Here is a 27,774-nt window from a genome sequence, read left to right as displayed (position 1 = left end):
CTCAAGTCCAAAAACGAGATTTCAGTCTGGCTGGATTCGTAAGTCAGTTTAATATTCAAATTGTTTCGGTTTAGGGTCGTCAAAAATGTGTCCAGTTTTTCTTTGGGTCCTTCCCAGATTAGCAGGATGTCATCTATATATCTTAGCCAGAGGGGGATATGTTGAGTGAACTCGTCGTTATCGTCAATGAAGACAGTACTGTGCTCCCACCAACCTAAGAATAGGTTGGCGTAAGTTGGTGCACAAGCTGTCCCCATGGCTGTCCCCCTTGTTTGCAGATAGAATTGGTCATTAAAAACGAAGTAGTTCTTTTTAAGTACAAATTCAAGTAATTTCAAGACAAAATTGTTGTGATTTTCATCTTCTTCTGATCCCAGATTCAGATAATATTGAACTGCTTCTAGTCCTAATTCATGTCTAATGCTGGTGTAAAGGGCCTCTACATCTGCAGTGACAAGCCATGATGTCGGTCCTAATACAATGTCTTGTAGGTGTTGAAGTGTCTCCATAGTATCCTTTATGTAAGATGGAATTTCTGTCAGAAATACTCTTAATCGCTGGTCGATATATTTACTGGCTTTTTCTGTCAGATTTTCGTTGCCTGATACTATTGGACGGCCCGGTGGATGTTTGGCATTTTTGTGCACCTTGGGAATTAAATAAAAGGTGGCAATTTTTGGATGGTTTACAGTCAGGAATTTTTTCTCTTTTTCACTGATAATGTTGTTCATCTTGGCTTGAGTAATGAGATCTTTGTATTGTGTGAGGAATTGTTCTGTTGGATTGCTCCACAGTTTTTTATAGCAGGTTTCATTAGTTAACTGTGTGTTTGCCTCTTTTAAATACATCTTAGTGGGCCAGAGAACAATATTGCCACCTTTGTCCGCTTGGCGGACTATGATGTCATCCCAATTTTGAATTTCGGCTAGAGCTAGTTTCTCTCCTTTAGTTAAATTAGTTGGGGGAGATCTGACTTGTAAATCGGATATTTCTTTGCAGACAATGTTATTAAAGATTTGAATACTCGGGCTTGTGGAAGATTTAGGTATGTACTTGGATTTATTGATCAAATTATTTCGCCAGTTACTACTGCCTTCTGTTTCATTTTCTTTTAATAGATCTTCTAGGTCTTGTAGTACTGTTAAATCCTCTATAGTCCATTGATTGTCTGAGCCTGGTTCTTTCTGATTTTTTATGTCTGCATATTGTTTACGTAACAGTAATTTTCTTAGATATAATTGTATATCCTTTATGTTTTCAAACTTGTCGAGTGTGGTACTTGGGCAGAAAGATAGACCTTTGGCTAATAATGATAGGTGATCTTCAGACAGCATTTTGTTAGATAAATTCAACACTTTCATTGCTTCATTTTGATTTTGGAGAAAGGACTGGGGCTCCTTTTGTAAGGTTTGTTGCTGTGTCTGGTTTCTCTGACACTTCTGGTTCTTGTTAGTTTTTTGTTTGCTCCCCCTACCTCTTCTGGTGGGTCTGGATTTATATTGGTACCTTCCTCTAAAAAACCTTTCCTCTTTCTGTTTTCAGATTGTACTGGGGCAGAGTTAGTAGGTCGCTCAGGGGTTACTTCGTCTATAGGGTTATCAGATTCTTCACCCTCTGTTTCAGTGTCACTTTGTATGAAAGTCACTCTTTGACGATTTATAGGGGTATTAGGATTGAATTTTCTTTTCCATCTGTATACCCTATTATTTTGGAAATCTTCAACATCCCTATTTAATTTTCCCATTTTGGTTTGTTTGATTTCTGCCTCATATCTGTCCAGTTCTTTTTGGTATTTTTTATAGGAGGTTTCAAAATCTTTAAGTGTCTCAAATTGTTTCAGTTGTTCATTCTGTGATTTTATTAATTCTTCTAGTCTATCAAATTCTGCAGTATCATGTTTAATGAGAATATTCATTAATTTGTTAGAACACTCAGACAGCGCTTCCTCCCATTCTATAGTCAGTTCTTTTTGCTTAAATTCAAATGCAGGAAAGAGTTGTATTCTGAGTCCTCTGGGAATCAATTTCCGTTCTATGTACTTATCAAAGAAATGGTGATTCCACCATACTTTGTCTTGTTTGTAAAGATTTTTATGGAGTTCACGTAGTAATTGATCCAATCTATCTGATGTTGGTTCTGTATTGAGTGATTGTGGTTCATTAAAGACTTCTTGAAAGTCTATTAGACGTTTATTATTTCTAGTTATCCAGCCTCGTCCTATCAAATTCTCCCTTGCACATATACAAGCTCTTTCACAGGGAGTAATTGGTTCTTTGCAACGAATCCCTCAACTCGTCTAAAGACGTCAAAGGGGAGGGGTAGTGCAGGCCAATAAAAAGACACAGATTCGGCCGCGCCGTACCCTTTGAGAAAGCCACGTTAGTGGCGAAACATGTCAGGGAATTGTTTGGTGTGAATGCATGTTAGCATTTTTTAAATAGCAGGAATGTCGGTCTAACATATTTAGACATTAGGATTTGGAAATACAGATAAATTAATCGACCCTTGGGCTGGGTCTTATCGAGCACATAGCAAGGCAGATTTGGAAACATAGACTAATTAATTGACCCCTGAGCTGGGTCCTATCGAGCAAATAGCAAGGTAGATTTAATTTATTACCGGCAGTAAAGTCTATTGATAAAGCCATAGATATGAGACTTGAAAACGAATATATTATACATTAAAAACAAAACCAATTAGTTTATATCTATGGTAGTGTTCATGAGAACTTAGACTGCCTGAAGATAGATATACAATATGGAACAATTTAAGCAACAGTGTAACCAAAAATAAGATACAAAATTCACCTTGATTGGTGCACTTAAGTTATTACTATAACCGCTATATGTGGATAATTCCTCAGAGTTGGGATCCATCTGGTAACAGCAGCAATCACTTAATTTGCTACTAGCAGCAAAACAAATTATTACTAGACTAACAATAAGGGGCTGGGAAATCAGTATATCGCACCAACCGAATTTAATTGTAACAAACATACTATACTCTTATGAATGACTAGAGATTGTTGTCACTGTTATAACCACCATATGTGAATAAGACACTTTAAATACGGAGTAGAATCAACGGACTGTTAATCTAAACATCCATAACATTATCATATGTACCTTATATGAACTTACAGTCTTAATACTCTCTCTATTCTGCCTAATGACCATAAGAAGTTACCAGTAATATTTAGCGCTAAGATGCAGTAGGGATATATTTTTCTCACCCTTTATGAATATACAGTCTGTATAGTCTTACTAATCACTCAAACAGCAGTAAGAAGTTACCGGTGAAATACTATCATATAGTAGTGAAATATAAGAACAATTCAGACAGTGTTTCCTAAGATTTAACTACCTAACAGTCTATTTTAAATATTATCATCAGAAAGAGATTCAAATACAAAGTAAAGTAAAAGAAACTCTGTCCAGATATTGTACCATAATACTGAACATACATTACAAAATTGAGAAAATATAAGTTGTGCTAAATCAAAGGACAATTTTTAAGTTGAGTTAGGTTACAATAATATACTAACATCTTTTTCACCTGGCGAATCAAGCAGCTTATTTTCTACTTGGCCAGATACAAAGGGACCTTTTATTTTAGAAAACATAATTCACTAAAATCTATGCCAAGAGAATAGAAAAATCTGTATAGAAAAAAGGAATAAAAGAACTTTTAGATCAACCCAGCTCTATACAAGTGGCAAACTCTCAAACAGACTTGAGAGCCCAGTTAACATTTTCTTCAAACTCACTTAAGATATACATCGGTAGCATGTATATACAGAAGATATAATAGTAGCAGACGCAAGTTCATTACTTTAAACACGTCTATAGACTGCTGGTATTATTTACCCCAGGGGGAACACTATACTGCATTCATCACTATAGCAGTTTACAATGTCTCAGATATATGGAACAATATACTAGACACCAGGAACAAAATTGGAAGTCCAAAAAATTGATGCATATAATTCACGCATAGTGTAACAGACAAGAAGATACAAAGCATCTCACAAGTAACTAGAAACTTCCACCGAGAGTCCCTAGACAGTGACATATATAATTCCATATATAGTATCAACCTGATAACTGATAGTTCTTAAATGTAAAAGTGTTACAACTTGGGATCCCACCTTGAAATAGAGATAAAAAATATATAGCAAAGTCCACAAGAAAGTGGTCAAAAGTTCCAACTATCAGAATACAAGTGTGAAGAATACAAGTTCCCTATTGGACTTCTACTCAATACTCCAAACAGAGAATTATTCTATTTGAATCATACCTTGTGTATGCCACAACTCCTTTCCAAATCCAAGATTATTAAATTAAACCAATTGACCCAAACCTGTATTTTTAACTTAACTGTATGTGTGTGATTTTGTTTGTGTTTTTATTTTAAATTACCCAATAAAGGTTATATTTTAAAAAATCCAAGCACACCTCCTTCTCTAGTATACCTATATACTGTTCAATTATTGCCACCATTAATTAGGGAAAGAGTGCTAAACAAGTGTACACTTTCTTCAATCCCAGGATTGATTTTGTTCTTTTGTTCAAACCAGTACACAGCACCTCAGCCACTTTGTAATATACTCAATCTGGGCCAAAAATATAAATTGGTGGATATTATATCCCATCAATAAACCCAGACATTAACAGGATACCCTAATTGCCAAATTTCAGCAGTGCCATTAGTACTTTGTTTTTCTGTGTTTAAAATTGTTGCTCCGCCATGGAGCTTAAACTTAGTTCTTAACGTTTTACAGGGTGTTCCGTTTGAACCCCTTCATTCCATTGATATCAAGCTGTTATCTTGGAAAGTTCTGTTTTTAATGGCTATTTCCTCGGCTCGAAGAGTCTCGGAGTTATCGGCCTTACATTGTGATTCTCCTTATCTGATTTTCCATTCAGACAAGGTAGTTCTGCGTACTAAACCTGGGTTCTTACCTAAGGTAGTCACTAACAGGAATATCAATCAAGAGATTGTTGTTCCATCATTGTGCCCTAACCCTTCCTCAAAGAAGGAACGACTTCTGCACAATCTGGACGTTGTTCGTGCCCTGAAATTTTATTTGCAGGCAACTAAAGATTTTCGCCAAACTTCTTCCCTGTTTGTCGTTTATTCTGGACAGAGGAGAGGTCAAAAGGCTTCGGCTACCTCTCTCTCCTTCTGGCTTCGTAGCATAATACGTTTAGCCTATGAGACTGCTGGACAGCAGCCTCCTGAAAGAATTACAGCTCATTCTACCAGAGCTGTGGCTTCCACTTGGGCCTTTAAAAATGAGGCCTCTGTTGAACAGATTTGCAAGGCTGCAACTTGGTCTTCACTTCACACTTTTTCAAAATTTTACAAATTTCACACTTTTGCTTCTTCGGAGGCTGTTTTTGGGAGAAAGGTTCTTCAGGCAGTGGTTCCTTCCGTGTAAAGATCCTGCCTGTCCCTCCCGTCATCCGTGTACTTTTAGCTTTGGTATTGGTATCCCATAAGTAATGGATGACCCGTGGACTGACTACACTTAACAGGAGAAAACAAAATTTATGCTTACCTGATAAATTCCTTTCTCCTGTAGTGTAGTCAGTCCACGGCCCGCCCTGTTTTTTATGGCAGGTGTAAATTTTAAATTATACTCCAGTCACCACTGCACCCTATAGTTTCTCCTTTCTCGTGTGGTTTTCGGTCGAATGACTGGGTATGACGTAGAGGGGAGGAGCTATATAGCAGCTCTGCTTGGGTGATCCTCTTGCACTTCCTGTTAGGGAGGAGTTATAATCCCATAAGTAATGGATGACCCGTGGACTGACTACACTACAGGAGAAAGGAATTTATCAGGTAAGCATAAATTTTGTTTTTGTTTTTTATTGTTTTTTTTTATATTTTTAACAAATTGTGATAATATGTACCAGATTCAACCTTTATAAGTATATATTTGTTATTTTTAGAGCGGACTAGATATTTCCCCTAACCTTATAGCTGGTTATTTACCATTGCATATAGATATTCAAGATATTTTTATGTTAGAATGAAGTCAAGGGTTACATTGAGAGGCCCCTTGCCAAGGTAGAAAACACTTAGCATTGGTGAAGAGCTAACAAAGATAAATATCCCACTTTGGTGAAATTGGCAAAACCCTACTTATACACCTCAACAGCCTTTTCTCTGCTGCAGGAAATATAGCTGCAAACAGAGAACCAGCCTTAGCCAGAAGCATGTGGACATGTTGAGATGTTTGCATTTTAATGCAAAGTTTCTGAAAGAGTGAATAACAGAATGTTATTAACAGTGATAGTCTAACTATTTCTAGTTCTACCTCTTTTCAAACAGTTTGTGGTTTTGTTTAATTATAAAACTGTTCTCTGCTGCTTAAAAATTGAAGAAACAGTTGTGTTAATGTAAAGTTTTAGTCTGAAGTTTATATTTGTATCACTCAGTATGTGGATTTTATTTAAAACATAGAAAACTATTATTGATTCTCTTTTTATCCGATTAGTCGATTAATCGAAAAGATAATCGGCCGATTAATCGATTATGAAAATAATCGTTAGTTGCAGCCCTAAAACAGCCTAAAGGTAGCTTTATATCATTTGTATAATAAAACCATCAGAGAGAGAACAGTACTGAAATAACAAACACCTAGATTACGAGTTTTGAGCGCTATAGGGAAATTAACTAACGCAACAAAAGTTGCGTTATTTAACCCCCTATAGCGCTGCCATTACAAGTACTAAAAAACCCAGCTTGAGCGGGCGATATGGCTGCTTTGAGCTCCATACCGCACCCAAAAGCAGCGGTGTTTTGACGTGCTCGTGCACGCTTTCCCCATAGACAATGGGGAGGGCCGGCTTAAAAAAAAAAACCTAACACCTGTGATCACGGAATGAAAAGCTCTGTAACGCAGCCCCATTGATGTCTATGGGGAAAGAAAGCTAACATGTAAACCTAACATAAACCCCGAGTCTAAACACCCCTAATCTGCCCCTCACCAACATCGCTGATGCCTGCCTACAGTTATTAACCCCTAATCTGCCGCTCCCGATATCACCGTCACCTAAATAAAATTATTAACCCCTAATCTGCCGCTCCCGATAATTCGAATTAGCCAATAGAATGAGAGCTACTTAAATCCTATTGGCTGATTTTAATAGCCAATTGGATTTTAGCAGCCCTAATTCCTATTGGCTGATTAAAAATTTTCAGGCAATAGGAATGCAAGGGACGCCATCTTGAATCGCGTCCCTTGCATTGAAGATTAAGTGTATGGTAGCGACCGTATGAAGAGGATGCTCCTCGCCAGATGTCTTCAGGATGGACCCGCTTTGCGCCTCCAGGATCAAGATAGAAGATGCCGTCTGGATGAAGATTGAAGAGGCCGCCTGGATGAGGACTTCAACTCAGGGATGAAGATCATTCAAGCGGGACTTCAAAAACTGGATCATCGGAGGTTAGTGATAGGCTTTTTTTAACGTTTTTTTTGGGGTGTTTTTTTTTTTCTCTTGTTAAGTGTATCCAGTCCACGGATCATCCATTACTTGTGGGATATTCTCCTTCCCAACAGGAAGTTGCAAGAGGATCACCCACAGCAGAGCTGCTATATAGCTCCTCCCCTCACTGCCATATCCAGTCATTCTCTTGCAACTCTCAACTAAGATGGAGGTCGTAAGAGGACTGTGGTGTTTTATACTTAGTTTATTTCTTCAATCAAAAGTTTATTTTTAAATGGTACCGGAGTGTACTGTTTATCTCAGGCAGTATTTAGAAGAAGAATCTGCCTGCGTTTTCTATGATCTTAGCAGAAGTAACTAAGATCCTTTGCTGTTCTCACATATTCTGAGGAGTGAGGTAACTTCAGAGGGGGAATAGCGTGCAGGTTTTCCTGTAATAAGGTATGTGCAGTTAAAATATTTTTCTAGGGATGGAATTTGCTAGAAAATGCTGCTGATACCGAAGTAATGTAAGTAAAGCCTTAAATGCAGTGATAGCGACTGGTATCAGGCTTATTAATAGAGATACATACTCTTATAAAAGTGTATTTTAAAACGTTTGCTGGCATGTTTAATCGCTTTTTTACATATGTTTGGTGATAAAACTTATTGGGGCCTAGTTTTTTCCACATGGCTGGCTTGAATTTTGCCTAGAAACAGTTCCCTGAGGCTTCCCACTGTTGTAATATGAGTGGGAGGGGCCTATTTTGGCGTTTTTTTTGCACAGCAAAAATTACAGACTAAACTAACGGCTAAGAATTCCGGATTCGCCATCCAGGCGCGTAGGGCGCTATGGCTTAAATCCTGGTCAGCTGACGTGACTTCAAAGTCTAAATTACTCAACATTCCTTTCAAGGGGCAGACCTTATTTGGGCCTGGCTTGAAGGAAATTATTGCTGACATTACTGGAGGCAAGGGTCATACCCTTCCTCAGGACAGGGCCAAATCAAAGGCCAAACAGTCTAATTTTCGTGCCTTTCGAAATTTCAAGGCAGGAGCAGCATCAACTTCCTCCACTTCAAAACAAGAGGGAACTGTTGCTCATTCCAGACAGGCCTGGAAACCTAACCAGTCCTGGATCAAGGGCAAGCAGGCCAGAAAGCCTGCTGCTGCCCCCAAGACAGCATGAAGGAACGGCCCCCTATCCGGAAACAGATCTAGTGGGGGGCAGACTTTCTCTCTTCGCCCAGGCGTGGGCAAGAGTTGTTCAGGATCCCTGGGCGTTGGAGATCATATCTCAGGGATATCTTCTGGACTTCAAATATTCTCCTCCACAAGGGAGATTTCATCTTTCAAGGTTATCAGCAAACCAGATAAAGAAAGAGGCATTCCTAAGCTGTGTGCAAGACCTCCTAGTAATGGGAGTGATCCATCCAGTTCCGCGGACGGGACAGGGGTTTTATTCAAATCTGTTTGTGGTTCCCAAGAAAGAGGGAACCTTCAGACCAATCTTGGATCTAAAGATCTTAAACAAATTCCTCAGAGTTCCATCATTCAAAATGGAAACTATTCGGAACAATCCTACCCATGATCCAAGAGGGTCAGTACATGACCACAGTGGACTTAAAGGATGCCTACCTTCACATACCGATTCACAAAGATCATCATCGGTTCTTAAGGTTTGCCTTTCTAGACGGGCATTACCAATTTGTAGCTCTTCCCTTCGGGTTGGCCACTGCCCCGCGAATTTTGACAAAGGTTCTGGGCTCACTTCTGGCGGTTCTAAGACCGCGAGGCATAGTGGTGGCTCCGTATCTAGACGACATCCTGATACAGGCGTCAAGCTTTCAAATTGCCAAGTCTCATACAGAGATAGTTCTGGCATTTCTGAGGTCGCATGGGTGGAAAGTGAACGTGGAAAAGAGTTCTCTTTCACCACTCACAAGAGTCTCCTTCCTAGGGACTCTTATAGATTCTGTAGAGATGAAAATTTACCTGACGGAGTCCAGGTTATCAAAACTTCTAAATGCTTGCCGTGTCCTTCATTCCATTCCTCGCCCGTCAGTGGCTCAGTGCATGGAAGTAATCGGCTTAATGGTAGCGGCAAAGGACATAGTGCCATTTGCGCGCCTGCATCTCAGACCGCTGCAATTATGCATGCTAAGTCAGTGGAATGGGGATTACTCAGATTTGTCCCCTCTACTAAATCTGGATCAAGAGACCAGAGATTCTCTTCTCTGGTGGCTTTCTCGGGTCCATCTGTCTAAGGGTATGACCTTTCGCAGGCCAAATTGGACGATTGTAACAACAGATGCCAGCCTACTAGGTTGGGGCGCAGTCTGGAACTCCCTGAAGGCTCAGGGATCGTGGACTCAGGAGGAGAAACTCCTCCCAATAAATATTCTGGAGTTAAGAGCAATATTCAATGCTCTTCTAGCTTGGCCTCAGTTAGCAACACTGAGGTTCATCAGATTTCAGTCGGACAACATCACGACTGTGGCTTACATCAACCATCAAGGGGGAACCAGGAGTTCCCTAGCGATGTTAGAAGTCTCAAAGATAATTCGCTGGGCAGAGTCTCACTCTTGCCACCTGTTAGCAATCCACATCCCAGGCGTAGAGAACTGGGAGGCGGATTTTCTAAGTCGTCATCCGGGGGAGTGGGAACTCCATCCTGAGGTGTTTGCTCAACTGGTCCATCGTTGGGGCAAACCAGAACTGGATCTCATGGCGTCTCGCCAGAACGCCAAGCTTCCTTGTTACGGATCCAGGTCCAGGGACCCGGGAGCAACGCTGATAGATGCTCTAGCAGCTCCTTGGTTCTTCAACCTGGCCTATGTGTTTCCACCGTTTCCTCTGCTCCCTCGACTGATTGCCAAAATCAAACAGGAGAGAGCATTGGTGATTATGATAGCGAACAAATAGGGTTACCTGTATTGAAACTGAACACAGCCGCAAGCCTTAGTGCAGGTAAAAAAACTTCTTTATTTAAGTGGATTCAACATTCACAGGGTAAACAGACTCAGGGGTACATTGAGCACAAACGTCCGACGCGTTTCCTGCCCGGAGGCACTTCGTCAGGGTCAGAGTCCCTGACGAAGTGCCTCCAGGCAGGAAACGCGTCGGACGTTTGTGCTCAATGTACCCCTGAGTCTGTTTACCCTATGAATGTTGAATCCACCTAAATAAAGAAGTTTTTTTACCTGCACTAAGGCCTGCGGCTGTGTTCAGTTTCAATACAGGTAACCCTATTTGTTCATTTAACCGTATGTTTGGATGCCGTAGGAGTGAATCCATACCTGGTATTGGGACGGCCTGAGGGGCGTGACGGAGAGCGGCAATAGCGGTGAGACTATACCTGTTTTATTTACATATTTGTAGTTCTTACTAAAGAACCATCGCAAGTTTGAACTTTAATACTGCCATAATTTGCCGACAGTAGCACATTATCCTCTCAGCCTAACACATAGGTCTGTCACTTTCCACTGACTAAAAGCTCTATTTGGCAAGTTATTATTTTACTTTACTCGCCAAAGAATAAAGCAATACGCCATTCTATTACTGCACATGCAAAACTGGTTTGTACACTCAGAAAGTCAGTGGTTCAATCACAACGTGCAGTTCTTACGAACTTTGTGTGTTATTTTTGATTATGATAGCGCCTGCGTGGCCACGCAGGACCTGGTATGCAGACCTAGTGGACATGTCATCTCTTCCACCATGGACTCTGCCTCTGAGGCAGGACCTTCTAATACAAGGTCCTTTCAATCATCCAAATCTAATTTCTCTGAGACTGACTGCATGGAGATTGAACGCTTGATTCTATCAAGGCGTGGCTTCTCCGAGTCAGTCATTGATACCTTAATACAGGCTCGGAAGCCTGTCACCAGGAAAATATACCATAAGATCGTCAATAAAGGCGTCAATATCTTTATTGGTTTGAATCCAAGAGTTACTCATGGAGTAAGGTTAGGATTCCTAGGATATTGTCCTTTCTCCAAGAGGGTTTGGACAAAGGCTTATCAGCTAGTTCTTTAAAAGGACAGATCTCTGCTCTGTCTATTCTTTTGCACAAGCGTCTGGCAGAAGTTCCAGACGTCCAGGCATTTTGTCAGGCTTTGGTTAGGATTAAGCCTGTGTTTAAAACTGTTGCTCCCCCGTGGAGCTTAAACTTGGTTCTTAAAGTTCTTCAGGGAGTTCGGTTTGAACCCCTTCATTCCATTGATATTAAACTTTTATCTTGGAAAGTTCTGTTTTTGATGACTATTTCCTCGGCTCGAAGAGTCTCTGAGTTATCTGCCTTACATTGTGATTCTCCTTATCTGATTTTTCATTCAGACAAGGTAGTTCTGCGTACCAAACCTGGGTTTTTACCTAAGGTGGTTTCTAACAGGAATATCAATCAAGAGATTGTTGTTCCATCATTGTGTCCTAATCCTTCTTCAAAGAAGGAACGTCTTTTGCATAATCTGGACGTAGTCCGTGCCTTGAAGTTTTACTTACAGGCTACTAAAGATTTTCGTCAAACATCTGCCCTGTTTGTCGTTTACTCTGGACAGAGGAGAGGTCAAAAAGCTTAGACAACCTCTCTCTCCTTTTGGCTTCGGAGCATAATACGCTTAGCCTATGAGACTGCTGGACAGCAGCCCCCTGAAAGGATTGCAGCTCATTCTACTAGAGCTGTGGCTTCCACCTGGGCCTTTAAAAATGAGGCCTCTGTTGAACAGATTTGCAAGGCTGCGACTTGGTCTTCGCTTCACACCTTTTCAAAATTTTACAAATTTGACACTTTTACTTCTTCGGAGGCTGTTTTTGGGAGAGAGGTTCTACAGGCAGGGGTTCCTTCCATTTAAGTTCCTGCCTTGTCCCTCACATCATCCGTGTACTTTAGCTTTGGTATTGGTATCCCACAAGTAATGGATGATCCGTGGACTGGATACACTTAACAAGAGAAAACATAATTTATGCTTACCTGATAAATTTATTTCTCTTGTAGTGTATCCAGTCCACGGCCCGCCCTGTCCTTTTAAGGCAGGTCTAAATTTTAATTAAACTACAGTCACCACTGCACCCTATGGTTTCTCCTTTCTCGTCTTGTTTCGGTCGAATGACTGGATATGACATGTGAGGGGAGGAGCTATATAGCAGCTCTGCTGTGAGTGATCCTCTTGCAACTTCCTGTTGGGAAGGAGAATATCCCACAAGTAATGGATGATCCGTGGACTGGATACACTACAAGAGAAATAAATTTATCAGGTAAGCATAAATTATGTTTTTTTTAGTTTAGGGTTTGGTACTGACGTTGCGTTACAGGCTAAAAGGCTTGCGGTACACCTATACCGTCAAGACTTGTTATAGCTGCGTTAGGGAAAATTATGCGTTGTGGGCCACAACGCTGCTATTTGACTCATAACGCACAGCTCGTAATATAGGTGAAAGGTAATAGTTGAATAAATATAGACTACCATTTTATTTTGGAACACAAAAAAACAAACCAGACAGAGAAGATTGTGACTTACTTGCAGGAAAAAAATCTGTGTTTGGTGATTTGTACCTGTATTACTTAAAGGGCCATGATACCCAAATGTTGAAACTCTTGAAAGTGATGCAGCATAGCTGTAAAAAGCTGACTAGAAAATATCACTTGAATATCTCTATGTAAAAAAGAAAGATATATTTTACCTCACAATATCCTAAGTATTTACACCCCATTGTAAAGGACTTTAAGCAGCAATTTGGTATGCCTGTCCCGGGACCAGCAAGGGAGTGAGACTCATGCACACTCACTTTATTTCCCAATTCAGTTTAAGGAAGTTTACAATGAAATCTCATAAGGGTTAAGTGAAATCGCATGAGATCACAGTAAAAGAGTTCATGACCTCAGCACTGTTGATGCTGATTGGCTGCTTTTCATTTCTTCATTTTTTTTTTACCTGCATATAAAAGTATAACTTTTTACACAGGATTTACTATGGTGAGCTGAGGAAAGTTTTAGGTAAAATATCTTCTTTTTTTACATAGAGATTCTCAGGTGATATTTTCCTGTCAGCTTTTTACAGTTATACTGCATCAGTTATTTAGCATATGAGTATTATGTCCCTTTAAATTAAAAGGACATAAAAACTCAGATTGAAGTGCACAGCAATGCATTTCAGGTTTGTCAATAATAACAAATTTCACATGAAAGAAACTTTGCAGGACCATTCTTTAATGTTATACAAGAGATCTTCACCTTTCATCAAGTTTCGCTGTAGATCTCTCCCATATCTGGAAATAACAAAAACATAAACATTACAGCTGATGGACTCGGCAATCTTGCTTTATGTTTAATGTTCATATGGCTCCTGCACATTGTACATCTCGCTGAACAATATTCTATTAATTTGTACGCAGGTGATTGTTTGATTATATGCTCATTGTATACATTTTTGTGTTTGCAATAAAGAGAATAATAAAAAAAACAAAAATCTTCCAATACAATTTTCAGCAAAAATGCTTCTGGTAAAAGTTGTTTCAGCGATAGGTTCTATGCCCCATGTACTTTTAAATCAAATACCATGTCTGCTTAGAGAGCTGTCAGTTGCATGTTTTTGTCTGAGTAAATGTAAACTAAGCCACTGCCAATGCAATGCATTCTGTCTGAACAGGCATGGTGTTTGGATGCAGGTGCACTGGGCATACGTGCATATGCTCCATGCACAGTAAATGCTTCCACTGAAATACATGTGTGTTACAAAAATTCTTCTATCCAAAACTGAAATACATTCATGTGCATATCAGTTTTGAATTTTGGGGCCTATTTATGAAAGGCCTGTCGGACATGATCCGACATTGCGGATTATGTCCAAAAGACCTCGATTAATGCGGAGAGCAATACGCTCTCCGCATTCTGCATTGCACCAGCAGCTCATGTGAACTGCTGGTGCAACGCCACCCCCTGCAGATTCTCGGCCAATCAGCCAATAGCAGGGGGGTGTCAATCAACCATATCGTTTTCAATCGGGTTGAATTGCGGCAATGTCTGTCCGCCTCAGAGCAGGCGGACAGATTATGGAGTAGCGGTCTTTAGAAACACGGACCTTCAAGCTCCATACTGAGCTTGATTGATATGCCACTTTGGGTCCCTTTAGTAATAAGCATGCATTTTAAGGGCTAAATTATTACCTTTCTTTAGGAACGTGAGCAATTTAACTGCTGCAGTAAATTACTGCCATATTGTCTATGGATTGTTTGTCATTGATATGTCATTTTAGGATGATGACATACAAAACAAGTTATGAGTTATTTAATATGTGCATGAACTTGTTGCTAGTGATTTTTGCAAATGAGGGAAAACATGTTTAACGCTTGGTTTGTGACATTCTCTATAATACTGGCCCTTTTTAGGCAGATAGTCCTTAACTGAAAATTCCTATTGACCTATCAGCGCATCTGAGTGTCACCCAATGTAGAACAGAGTTCTGCTTATATTACTGATGCCAGCTGCTGACTACACACAGAATTAGAGCTCTTTTTTTTTAATTGTTATATATATATATATTTATTTATTTTTAAAAAAAAAAGCATATTCTTGTTATTATATATCCCTGATATGTACCATTGATAATGCAATTTAAAAAGCAAAGTGAATTGAATGCTACGTGGCACATACAAATGGTAGATTGTGTTATGTCTTCTCTTCTAGTGGCAGGGATGAACCATCTCAGGGAAAATGGGATTATTCACCGAGATATCAAGCCAGGAAACATAATGAGAGTAATTGGTGAAGATGGCCAATCTGTTTACAAACTGACAGACTTTGGTGCCGCAAGAGAGCTGGAGGACGATGAGCAGTTTGTTTCTCTCTATGGCACTGAAGAATATTTGGTAATCTGTTGTCATATTTTTTTCCATATACTGCTTTTAAAAGGTATATATTTGATATGTTTATAGGTATATATAGTCATGTGATGTATATTGTGTATCAGTGTAACTTATAAAGTGACATATCTAATTGTTGTAAACCTAATTTCTCCAACATAGGTGTGTCCGGTCCACGGCGTCATCCTTACTTGTGGGATATTCTCTTCCCCAACAGGAAATGGCAAAGAGCCCAGCAAAGCTGGTCACATGATCCCTCCTAGGCTCCGCCTTCCCCAGTCATTCTCTTTGCCGTTGTACAGGCAACATCTCCACGGAGATGGCTTAGAGTTTTTTGGTGTTTAAATGTAGTTTTTATTCTTCAATCAAGAGTTTGTTATTTTAAAATAGTGCTGGTATGTACTATTTACTCTGAAACAGGAAAGAGATGAAGATTTCTGTTTGTAAGAGGAAAATGATTTTAGCAACCGTTACTAAAATCGATGGCTGTTTCCACACAGGACTGTTGAGAGGAATTAACTTCAGTTGGGGGAAACAGTGAGCAGACTTTTGCTGCTTGAGGTATGACACATTTCTAACAAGACTCGGTAATGCTGGAAGCTGTCATTTTCCCTATGGGAACCGGTAAGCCATTTTCTTAGTTTAAGTAAAAGAATAAAGGGCTTCATTAGGGCTTAAAAAACTGGTAGACATTTTTCTGGGCTAAAACGATTGCTTTACTAAGTATATTTGGCAGATTATTACTTTTAATAGTTGTTAAATCTTGGGGATTGTTTTAATAAAAACGGCAGGCACTGTATTGGACATCTTTTTCACTGGGGGCCTTTTCTAGTCATAGACAGAGCCTCATTTTCGCGCCTCTAATGCGCAGTTGTTTTTGGAAAGCAAGGCATGCAGATGCATGTGTGAGGAGCTAAGAACCACTGAAAAAGCTTATAGAAGGCATCATTTGGTATTGTATTCCCCTCTGGGCTTGGTTGGGTCTCAGCAAAGCAGATACCTGGGACTGTATAGGGGTTAAATGTAAAAACGGCTCCGGTTCCGTTATTTTAAGGGTTAAAGCTTTCAAATTTGGTGTGCAATACTTTTAAGGCTTTAAGTTACTGTGGTGAAATTTTGGTGAAATTTGAACAATTCCTTCATACTTTTTCACATATTCAGTAATAAAGTGTGTTCAGTTTGAAATTTAAAGGGACAGTAACGGTTTTATTGTAAAACGTTTTTTGTGCTTTGTTGACAAGTTTAAGCCTGTTTAACATGTCTGAACCATCAGATAACGATGTTCTATATGTATGAAAGCCAATGTGTCTCCCCATTTAAATATAGGTGATATATTTGTGTCATAATGTCCAAACAAAGTAGGGATAATAATGCCATAGATATGATATTGCCCAAGATGATTCCTCTAATGAGGGGAGTAAGCATGGTACTGCATCATCCCCTTCTGTGTCTACACCAGTTTTGCCCACACAAGAGGCCCCTAGTACATCTAGTGCGCCAATACTTATTACCATACAACAATTAATGGCTGTAATGGATAATTCTATTGCATGCATTTTTTTCCAAAATGCCTACTTATCAGAGAAAGCGTGATTGCTCTGTTTTAAACACTGAAGAGCAAGAGGACGCTGATGATATCTGTTCTGACATACCCTCACACCTATCTGAAGGGGCCAGGAGGGAGGTTTTGTCTGAGGGAGAAATTTCAGATTCAGGGAAAATTTCTCAACAAGCAGAACCTGATATTGTAACTTTTAAATTTAAATTTCAACATCTCCACGCACTACTTAAGGAGGTATTATCTACTCTGGATGATTGTGACAATTTGGTCATTCCAGAGAAATTAGGTAAGATGGACAAGTTCCTAGAGGTTCCGGTGCCCCCCGATGTTTTTCCTATACCCAAGCGGGTGGCGGACATAGTAAATAAGGAGTGGGAAAGGCCCGGCATACCTTTTGTCCTCCCCCTATATTTAAGAAATTAGTTCCTATAGTCGACCCCAGAAAGGACTTATAGCATACAGTCCCCAAGGTCGAGGGGGCGGTTTCTACTCTAAACAAACGCACTTCTATTCCTATAGAAGATAGTTGTGCTTTCAAAGATCCTATGGATTAAAGGTTAGAGGGTTTGCTTAAAAAGATGTTTGTTCAGCAAGGTTACCTTCTACAACCAATTTCATGCATTGTTCCTGTCACTACAGCTGCGTGTTTCTGGTTCGAAGAACTAGAAAAGTCGCTCAATAAAGAATCTTCGTACGAGGAGGTTTTGGACAGAGTTCAAGCTCTTAAATTGGCTAACTCTTTTTTATTTTAGATGCCGCTTTGCAATTAGCTAGATTAGCGGCGAATAATTCAGGGTTTGCTATCGTGGCGCGCAGAGCGCTTTTGCTTAACATCCCTTTCAAGGGTAAAACACTGTTTGGCCCTGACTTGAAAGAGATTATTTCAGACATCACTGGGGGAAAGGGCCACGCCCTTCCTCTGGATAGGTCTTTTAAGGTTAAAAAGAAGCCAAATTTTCGTCCCTTTCGCAGAAACGGACCAGCCTCAAATTCTACACCCTCTAAGCGAGAGGGTAATACTTCTCAAACCAAGCCAGCCTGGAGGCCGATGCAAGGCTGGAACAAGGGTAAGCAGGCCAAGTCACCTGCCACTGCTACCAAAACAGCATGAAGTGTTGGCCCCCGATCTGGGAAGGATCTGGTGGGGGGCAGTCTTTCTCTCTTTGCTCAGGCTGGGACAAGAGATGTTCAGGATCCTTGGGCGCTAGAAATAGTTTCTCAAGGTTATCTCCTGGAATTCAGGGAACTACCCCCAAGGGGAAGGTTCCACGGGTCTCAATTATCTTCGAACAGGCATTCTTACACTGTGTAGAAGACCTGTTAAGCATGGGAGTGATTCATCCTGTTCCATTAGGAGAACAAGGGATGGGTTTTTACTCCAACCTGTTCATAATTCCCAAAAAAGAGGGAACATTCAGACCTATTTTAGATCTCAAGATTCTAAACAAGTTTCTAAGGGTTTCATCATTCAAAATGGAAACCATTCGAACGATCCTTCCTACCATCCAGGAAGGTCAATTCATGACCACGGTGGACTTAAAGGATGCGTACCTACGTATTCCTATCCACAAGGAACATTTTCGGTTCCTAAGGTTCGCCTTTCTGGACAAGCATTACCTGTGGCACTTCCATTCGGATTAGCCACTGCTCCAAGGATTTTCACAAGGGTACTAGGGTCCCTTCTAGCGGTGCTAAGACCAAGGGGCATTGCAGTAGTACCTTACTTGGACGACATCCTGATTCAAGTGTTGTCTCTGTCAAAAGCAAGGGCTCATACGGACATTGTCCTAGCCTTTCTCAGATCTCACAGGTGGAAAGTGAACATAGAAAAAAGTTCTCTGTCCCCGTCAACAAGAGTTCCCTTCTTGGGAACAATAATAGTTTCCTTAGAAATGAAGGTTTTTCTGACAGAGGCCAGAAAATCAAAACTTCTAAGCTCTTGTCAGGTACTTCATTCTGTTCTTCTTCCTTCCATAGCGCAGTCCATGGAAGTAATAGGGTTGATGGTTGCGGCAATGGACATAGTTCCTTTTGCACGAATTCATCTAAGACCATTGCACCTGGGCATGCTCAGACAGTGGAATGGGGATTATACAGACTTGTCTCCGACGATACAAGTAGATCAAATAACCAGAGATTCACTCCGTTGGTGGCTGACCCTGGACAACCTGTCACAGGGAATGAGCTTCCGCAGACCAGAATAGGTCATTGTCACGACCGACGCCAGTCTGGTGGGCTGGGGCGCGGTCTGGGAACCCCTGAAAACTCAGGGTCTATGGTTTCGGGAAGACTCTCTTCTCCCGATAAACATAATGGAACTGAGAGCGATATTCAATGCTCTCAAGGCTTGGCCTCGACTAGCAAAGGCCAAATTCATAAGGTTTCAATCAGTCATCATGACGACTGTTACATATATCATCCATCAGGGGGTAACAAGGAGTTCCCTGGCGATGGAGGAGCATCCGGGGGAGTGGGAACTCCATCTGGAAATCTTTGCCCAAATAACTCAATTATGGGGCATTCCAGACTTGGTTCTGATGGCCTCTCGTCAGAACTTCATGGTCCCTTGTTACGGGTCCAAATCCAGGGATCCCAAGGCGACTCTATTGGATACAATAGTAGCACCTTGGATCTTCAACCTAGCTTATGTATTCCCACCGTTTCCTCTCATTCCCAGGCTGGTAGCCAGGATCAATCTGGAGAGGGCTTCGGTGACCTTGATAGTTCCTGTGTGGCCACGCAGGACTTGGTATGCAGACCTGGTGAATGTGTCATCGGCTCCACCATGGAAGCTACCTTTGAGACAGGACCTTCTTATTCAGGGTCCATTCGAACATCCGAATCTGGTTTTCCTCCAACTGACTGCTTGGAGTTTGAACGCTTGCTTTTATCAAAGCGTGGGTTTTCAGATTCTGTAATAGATACTCTTATTCAGGCTAGAAAGCCTGTAACTAGAAAAATTTACCATAATATATGGAAAAAATATATCTGTTGGTGTGAATCTAAAGGATTCCCATGGAACAAGATAAAATTCCTAAGATTCTTTCCTTTCTACAAGAAGGTTTGGAGAAAGGATTTTCTGCGAGTTCTCTGAAGGGACAGATCTCTGCTTTATCTGTTTTACTTCACAAAAGGCTGGCAGCTGTGCCAGACGTTTAAGCGTTTGTTCAGGCTCTGGTTAGAATCAAGCCTGTTTACAGACCTTTGACTCTTCCCTGGAGTCTTAATCTAGTTCTTTCAGTTCTTCAAGGGGTTCCGTTTGAACCCTTACATTCCATAGATATTAGGTTATTATCTTGGAAAGTTTTGTTTTAGGTTGCAATTTCTTCCGCTAGAAGAGTTTCTGAGTTATCTGCTCTGCAGTGTTCTCCGCCCTATCTGGTCCATGCAGATAAGGTGGTTTTTACGTACTGAGCCTGGTTTTCTTCCGAAGGTTGTTTTCCAACAAAAATATTAACCAGGAGATAGTTGTACCTTCTTTGTGTCGAATCCAGTTCAAGAACGTTAATCTGGACGTTGTCCGTGCTCTAAAATTCTATTTAGATGCTACAAAGGATTTCAGACAAACATCTTCCTTGTTTGTTGTTTATTCTGGTAAAAGGAGAGGTCAAAAAGCAACTTCTACCTCTCTATCTTTTTGGCTTAAAAGCATCATCAGATTGGCTTATGAGACTGCCGGACGGCAGCCTCCTGAAAGAATCACAGCTCATTCCACTAGGGCCGTGGCTTCCACATGGGCCTTTAAGAACGAGGCTTCTGTTGATCAGATATGTAAGGCAGCGACTTGGTCTTCACTGCACACTTTTACCAAATTTTACAAATTTGATACTTTTGCTTCTTCTGAGGCTATTTTTGGGAGAAAGGTTTTGCAAACCGTGGTGCCTTCCATCTAGGTGACCTGATTTGCTCCCTCCCATCATCCGTGTCCTAAAGCTTTGGTATTGGTTCCCACAAGTAAGGATGACGCCGTGGACCGGACACACCTATGTTGGAGAAAACAGAATTTATGTTTACCTGATAAATTACTTTCTCCAACGGTGTGTCCGGTCCACGGCCCGCCCTGGTTTTTTAATCAGGTCTGATGATTTATTTTCTTTAACTACAGTCACCACGGTATCATATGATTTCTCCTATGCAAATATTCCTCCTTTACGTCGGTCGAATGACTGGGGAAGGCGGAGCCTAGGAGGGATCATGTGACCAGCTTTGCTGGGCTCTTTGCCATTTCCTGTTGGGGAAGAGAATATCCCACAAGTAAGGATGACGCCGTGGACCGGACACACCGTTGGAGAAAGTAATTTATCAGGTAAACATAAATTCTGTTTTTAATACTTCATAGCTTTGAGGAATTATTTTATTCTTGGGAATTATGTAAAATAACCGGCAGGCACTGTTTTGGACACCTTATTCTCTAGGGGCTTTCCCTAATCATAGGCAGAGCCTCATTTTCGCGCCTCTATTGCGCACTTGTTTTTGGGAAGCATGACATGCAGATGCATGTGTGAGGAGCTCTGATACATAGAAAAGACTTTCTGAAGGCGTCATTTGGTATCGTATTCCCCTTTGGGCTTGGTTGGGTCTCAGCAAAGCAGATACCAGGGACTGTAAAGGGGTTAAATATAAAAACGGCTCCGGTTCCGTTATTTTAAGAGTTAAAGCTTTCAAATTTGGTGTGCAATACTTTTAAGGCTTTAAGACACTGTGGTGAAATTTTGGTGAATTTTGAACAATTCCTTCATACTTTTTCACATTTGCAGTAATAAAGTGTGTTCAGTTTAAAATTTAAAGTGACAGTAACGGTTTTATTTTAAAACGTTTTTCGTACTTTGTTATCAAGTTTATGCCTGTTTAACATGTCTGAACTACCAGATAGACTGTGTTCTGTATGTGGGGAAGCCAAGGTTCCTTCTCATTTAAATAGATGTGATTTATGTGACACAAAATTTAGAGAAAATGATGCCCAAGATGATTCCTCAAGTGAGGGGAGTAAGCATGGTACTGCATCATCCCCTCCTTCGTCTACACCAGTCTTGCCCACACAGGAGGCCCCTAGTACATCTAGTGCGCCAATACTCCTTACTATGCAACAATTAACGGCTGTAATGGATAATTCTATCAAAAACATTTTAGCCAAAATGCCCACTTATCAGCGAAAGCGCGACTGCTCTGTTTTAGAAAATACTGAAGAGCATGAGGACGCTGATGATATTGGTTCTGAAGTGCCCCTACACCAATCTGAGGGGGCCAGGGAGGTTTTGTCTGAGGGAGAAATTTCAGATTCAGGGAAAATTTCTCAACAAGCTGAACCTGATGTGATTACATTCAAATTTAAATTGGAACATCTCCGCGCCCTGCTTAAGGAGGTGTTATCTACTCTGGATGATTGTGAGAATTTGGTCATTCCAGAGAAATTATGTAAAATGGACAAGTTCCTAGAGGTCCCGGGGCCCCCCGAAGCTTTTCCTATACCCAAGCGGGTGGCGGACATTGTAAACAAAGAATGGGAAAGGCCCGGCATACCTTTCGTCCCTCCCCCTATATTTAAGAAATTGTTTCCTATGGTCGACCCCAGAAAGGACTTATGGCAGACAGTCCCCAAGGTCGAGGGGACGGTTTCTACTCTAAACAAACGCACCACTATACCCATAGAAGATAGTTGTGCTTTCAAAGATCCTATGGATAAAAAATTAGAGGGTTTGCTTAAAAAGATGTTTGTTCAGCAAGGTTACCTTCTACAACCAATTTCATGCATTGTTCCTGTCACTACAGCAGCGTGTTTCTGGTTCGATGAACTAGAAAAGGCGCTCAATAAAGATTCTTCTTATGAGGAGATTTTGGACAGAATTCATGCTCTCAAATTGGCTAACTCTTTCACCCTAGACGCCACTTTGCAATTGGCTAGATTAGCGGCGAAAAATTCTGGGTTTGCTATTGTGGCGCGCAGAGCGCTTTGGCTAAAATCTTGGTCAGCGGATGCGTCTTCCAAGAACAAATTGCTTAACATTCCTTTCAAGGGGAAAACGCTGTTTGGCCCTGACTTGAAAGAGATTATTTCTGATATCACTGGGGGCAAGGGCCACGCCCTTCCTCAGGATAGGTCTTTCAAGGCCAAAAATAAACCTAATTTTCGTCCCTTTCGCAGAAACGGACCAGCCCCAAGTGCTACGTCCTCTAAGCAAGAGGGTAATACTTCTCAAGCCAAGCCAGCCTGGAGGCCAATGCAAGGCTGGAACAAAGGTAAGCAGGCCAAGAAACCTGCCACTGCTACCAAGACAGCATGAGATGTTGGCCCCCGATCCGGGACCGGATCTGGTGGGGGGCAGACTCTCTCTCTTCGCTCAGGCTTGGGCAAGAGATGTTCTGGATCCTTGGGCGCTAGAAATAGTCTCCCAAGGTTATCTTCTGGAATTCAAGGGGCTTCCCCCGAGGGGGAGGTTCCACAGGTCTCAATTGTCTTCAGACCACATAAAAACACAGGCATTCTTACATTGTGTAGAAGACCTGTTAAAAATGGGAGTGATTCATCCTGTTCCATTAGGAGAACAAGGGATGGGGTTCTACTCCAATCTGTTCGTAGTTCCCAAAAAAGAGGGAACATTCAGACCAATCTTAGATCTCAAGATCCTAAACAAGTTTCTCAAGGTTCCATCGTTCAAAATGGAAACCATTCGAACAATTCTTCCTTTCATCCAGGAAGGTCAATTCATGACCACGGTGGATTTAAAGGATGCGTATCTACATATTCCTATCCACAAGGAACATCATCGGTTCCTAAGGTTCGCATTTCTGGACAAGCATTACCAGTTTGTGGCACTTCCGTTCGGATTAGCCACTGCTCCAAGAATTTTCACAAAGGTGCTAGGGTCCCTTCTAGCGGTGCTAAGACCAAGGGGCATTGCTGTAGTACCTTACTTGGACGACATTCTGATTCAAGCGTCGTCCCTTCCACAAGCAAAGGCTCACACGGACATTGTCCTGGCCTTTCTCAGATCTCACGGGTGGAAAGTGAACGTAGAAAAAAGTTCTCTATCTCCGTCAACAAGGGTTCCCTTCTTGGGAACAATAATAGACTCCTTAGAAATGAGGATTTTTCTGACAGAGGACAGAAAATCAAAACTTCTAAACTCTTGTCAAATACTTCATTCTGTTCCTCTTCCTTCCATAGCGCAGTGCATGGAAGTAATAGGTTTGATGGTAGCGGCAATGGACATAGTTCCTTTTGCGCGATTTCATTGAAGACCATTACAACTGTGCATGCTCAGTCAGTGGAATGGGGATTATACAGACTTGTCTCCGACGATACAAGTAGATCAGAGGACCAGAGATTCACTCCGTTGGTGGCTGTCCCTGGACAACCTGTCACAGGGGATGAGCTTCCGCAGACCAGAGTGGGTCATTGTCACGACCGACGCCAGTCTGGTGGGCTGGGGCGCGGTCTGGGGACCCCTGAAAGCTCAGGGTCTTTGGTCTCGGGAAGAATCTCTTCTCCCGATAAATATTCTGGAACTGAGAGCGATATTCAATGCTCTCAAGGCTTGGCCTCAGCTAGCAAAGGCCAAATTCATACGGTTTCAATCAGACAACATGACGACTGTTGCGTACATCAACCATCAGGGGGGAACAAGGAGTTCCCTGGCGATGGAAGAAGTGACCAAAATCATTCAATGGGCGGAGACTCACTCCTGCCACTTGTCTGCAATCCACATCCCAGGAGTGGAAAATTGGGAAGCGGATTTTCTGAGTCGTCAGACATTTCATCCGGGGGAGTGGGAACTCCATCCGGAAATCTTTGCCCAAATTACTCAGTTGTGGGGCATTCCAGACATGGATCTGATGGCCTCTCGTCAGAACTTCAAGGTTCCTTGCTACGGGTCCAGATCCAGGGATCCCAAGGCGACTCTAGTAGATGCACTAGTAGCACCTTGGACCTTCAAACTAGCTTATGTATTCCCGCCGTTTCCTCTCATCCCCAGGCTGGTAGCCAGGATCAATCAGGAGAGGGCATCGGTGATCTTGATAGCTCCTGCGTGGCCACGCAGGACTTGGTATGCAGACCTGGTGAATATGTCATCGGCTCCACCATGGAAGCTACCTTTGAGACGGGACCTTCTTGTTCAAGGTCCGTTCGAACATCCGAATCTGGTCTCACTCCAACTGACTGCTTGGAGATTGAACGCTTGATCTTATCAAAGCGAGGGTTCTCAGATTCTGTCATTGATACTCTTGTTCAGGCCAGAAAGCCTGTAACTAGAAAAATCTACCACAAAATATGGAAAAAATATATCTGTTGGTGTGAATCTAAAGGATTCCCTTGGGACAAGATAAAAATTCCTAAGATTCTATCCTTTCTTCAAGAAGGTTTGGAGAAAGGATTATCTGCAAGTTCCTTGAAGGGACAGATTTCTGCCTTGTCTGTGTTACTTCACAAAAAGCTGGCAGCTGTGCCAGATGTTCAAGCCTTTGTTCAGGCTCTGGTTAGAATCAAGCCTGTTTACAAACCTTTGACTCCTCCTTGGAGTCTCAATTTAGTTCTTTCAGTTCTTCAGGGGGTTCCGTTTGAACCCTTACATTCCGTTGATATTAAGTTATTATCTTGGAAAGTTTTGTTTTTGGTTGCAATTTCTTCTGCTAGAAGAGTTTCAGAATTATCTGCTCTGCAGTGTTCTCCTCCTTATCTGGTGTTCCATGCAGATAAGGTGGTTTTGCGTACTAAACCTGGTTTTCTTCCAGTTTCAAAGAAGGAACGTTTGTTGCACAATTTGGACGTAGTTCGTGCTCTAAAATTCTATTTAGATGCTACAAAGGATTTTAGACAAACATCTTCCTTGTTTGTTGTTTATTCTGGTAAAAGGAGAGGTCAAAAAGCAACTTCTACCTCTCTCTCTTTTTGGCTTAAAAGCATCATCAAATTGGCTTACGAGACTGCCGGACGGCAGCCTCCTGAAAGAATCACAGCTCATTCCACTAGGGCTGTGGCTTCCACATGGGCCTTCAAGAACGAGGCTTCTGTTGATCAGATATGTAAGGCAGCGACTTGGTCTTCACTGCACACTTTTACTAAATTTTACAAATTTGATACTTTTGCTTCTTCTGAGGCTATTTTTGGGAGAAAGGTTTTGCAAGCCGTGGTGCCTTCCATCTAGGTGACCTGATTTGCTCCCTCCCTTCATCCGTGTCCTAAAGCTTTGGTATTGGTTCCCACAAGTAAGGATGACGCCGTGGACCGGACACACCTATGTTGGAGAAAACAGAATTTATGTTTACCTGATAAATTACTTTCTCCAACGGTGTGTCCGGTCCACGGCCCGCCCTGGTTTTTTAATCAGGTCTGATAATTTATTTTCTTTAACTACAGTCACCACGGTATCATATGATTTCTCCTATGCAAATATTCCTCCTTTACGTCGGTCGAATGACTGGGGAAGGCGGAGCCTAGGAGGGATCATGTGACCAGCTTTGCTGGGCTCTTTGCCATTTCCTGTTGGGGAAGAGAATATCCCACAAGTAAGGATGACGCCGTGGACCGGACACACCGTTGGAGAAAGTAATTTATCAGGTAAACATAAATTCTGTTTTAGAGCTTGTTGGATTAAACAGTGTGTTTCTTGACAAAATCCTTTTTGAGAAGGTCTTCTATTAAAAAGGACATTCCGCACAAAATTTAAATGCACATAGATGAATTACATCTTTGATTAGAGACATATTTGAAATATATAAGTATTGGCAAAAATGCTTCCAGTAAAAGTGATCACTGTTTCTCCTGTTAAGTGTAGTCAGTCCACGGGTCATCCATTACTTATGGAATATATCTCTTCCTAACAGGAAACTGCAAGAGAATTACCCAGCAGAGCTGCTATATAGCTCCTCCCCTCACCTATCATACTCAGTCATTCTCTTGCAGCCTAACTAAAAAGGAAGCTGTGAGAGATCTGTGGTGTTTTTTAACTTAGTTTATTTCTACAATCAAAAGTTTGTTATTTTTAAATGGCACCGAGTGTGCTGTTTATTCTCAGGCAGCATTAGAAGAAGAATCTGCCTGGGTTTTTTTCTATGGTCTTAGCAGACGTAACTAAGATCCACTGGCTGTTCTCATCTGAGGAGTGAGGTAACTTCAGAGAAGGGGAATAGCATGCAGGGCTCCCCTGCAACAAATGAGGTATGTGCAGTAATTTATTTTCTGAGGAATGGAATTGACTGAGAAAATACTGCTGATACCATTGTAAAGTAAGTTCAGCCTTAAATGCAGTGATAGCGACTGGTATCAGGCTGATGTGTGTGTGTGTGTACACTGAATGTATTTTTCTAAGGAATGGAATTGACTCTGAAAATACTGTTAATACTGAAATAATGTATGAGCCTTAACTGCAGTAAAAACGACTGGTAGCAGGCTTATTAATAATAATACATAACTTTCAAATGTATGTTTAAAACGTTTACTGGCTTGTTAATCGTTTTTGTGAGGTACTTGGTGATAAAACTTATTAGGGCATGATTTTTACCACATGGCCATTTTTGTTTTCTGCATAGAAACAGTTTCTGAGCTTCCCCACTGTTGTAATATGAGTGGGAGGGGCCTATTTTAGCGCTTTTTTGCGTAGTAAAAATTCAGTCACAATCTGTCTACTTCATCCTCCATGATCCAGATCGTCTCTAGAGAGCTCAGGGGTCTTCAAAATCCATTTTGAGGGAGGTAATCAGGCACAGCAGTCCTGTGACAGTGTATTTGACTGTGAGAAAAACGTTAATTATATAATTGTTATCCGTTTTTGGGTACTAAGGGGTTAATCATCCATTTGCTGGTGGGTGCAATCCTTTGCTAACTTAATACATTTACTGTGAAAATTTGGTTGCTATAACTATTTTGGTCATTGTTATTTCAACTGTGTCAGTTTTTCTGTGCTTCTTAAAGGCACAGTAACG

General features: G+C 41.3%; 1 protein-coding gene across 1 annotated transcript in view; it reads left to right on the top strand.

The window, feature by feature from the left end:
- TBK1 (TANK binding kinase 1) overlaps nt 1–27,774 on the top strand; it is a 355,855-nt gene that overhangs the window by 141,599 nt on the left and 186,482 nt on the right. The window contains exon 5 of the mRNA XM_053716863.1: nt 15,118–15,299. Within this exon, the coding sequence (XP_053572838.1) occupies nt 15,118–15,299 (182 nt within the window). The remainder of the gene's footprint in view (nt 1–15,117; nt 15,300–27,774) is intronic.

This window comes from Bombina bombina, chromosome 6 (assembly GCF_027579735.1).
Source record: "Bombina bombina isolate aBomBom1 chromosome 6, aBomBom1.pri, whole genome shotgun sequence".
Lineage (NCBI taxonomy): Eukaryota > Metazoa > Chordata > Amphibia > Anura > Bombinatoridae > Bombina > Bombina bombina.
Note: the sequence above shows the minus strand (reverse complement) of the source record. Positions and strands in the feature narration are given on the sequence as shown.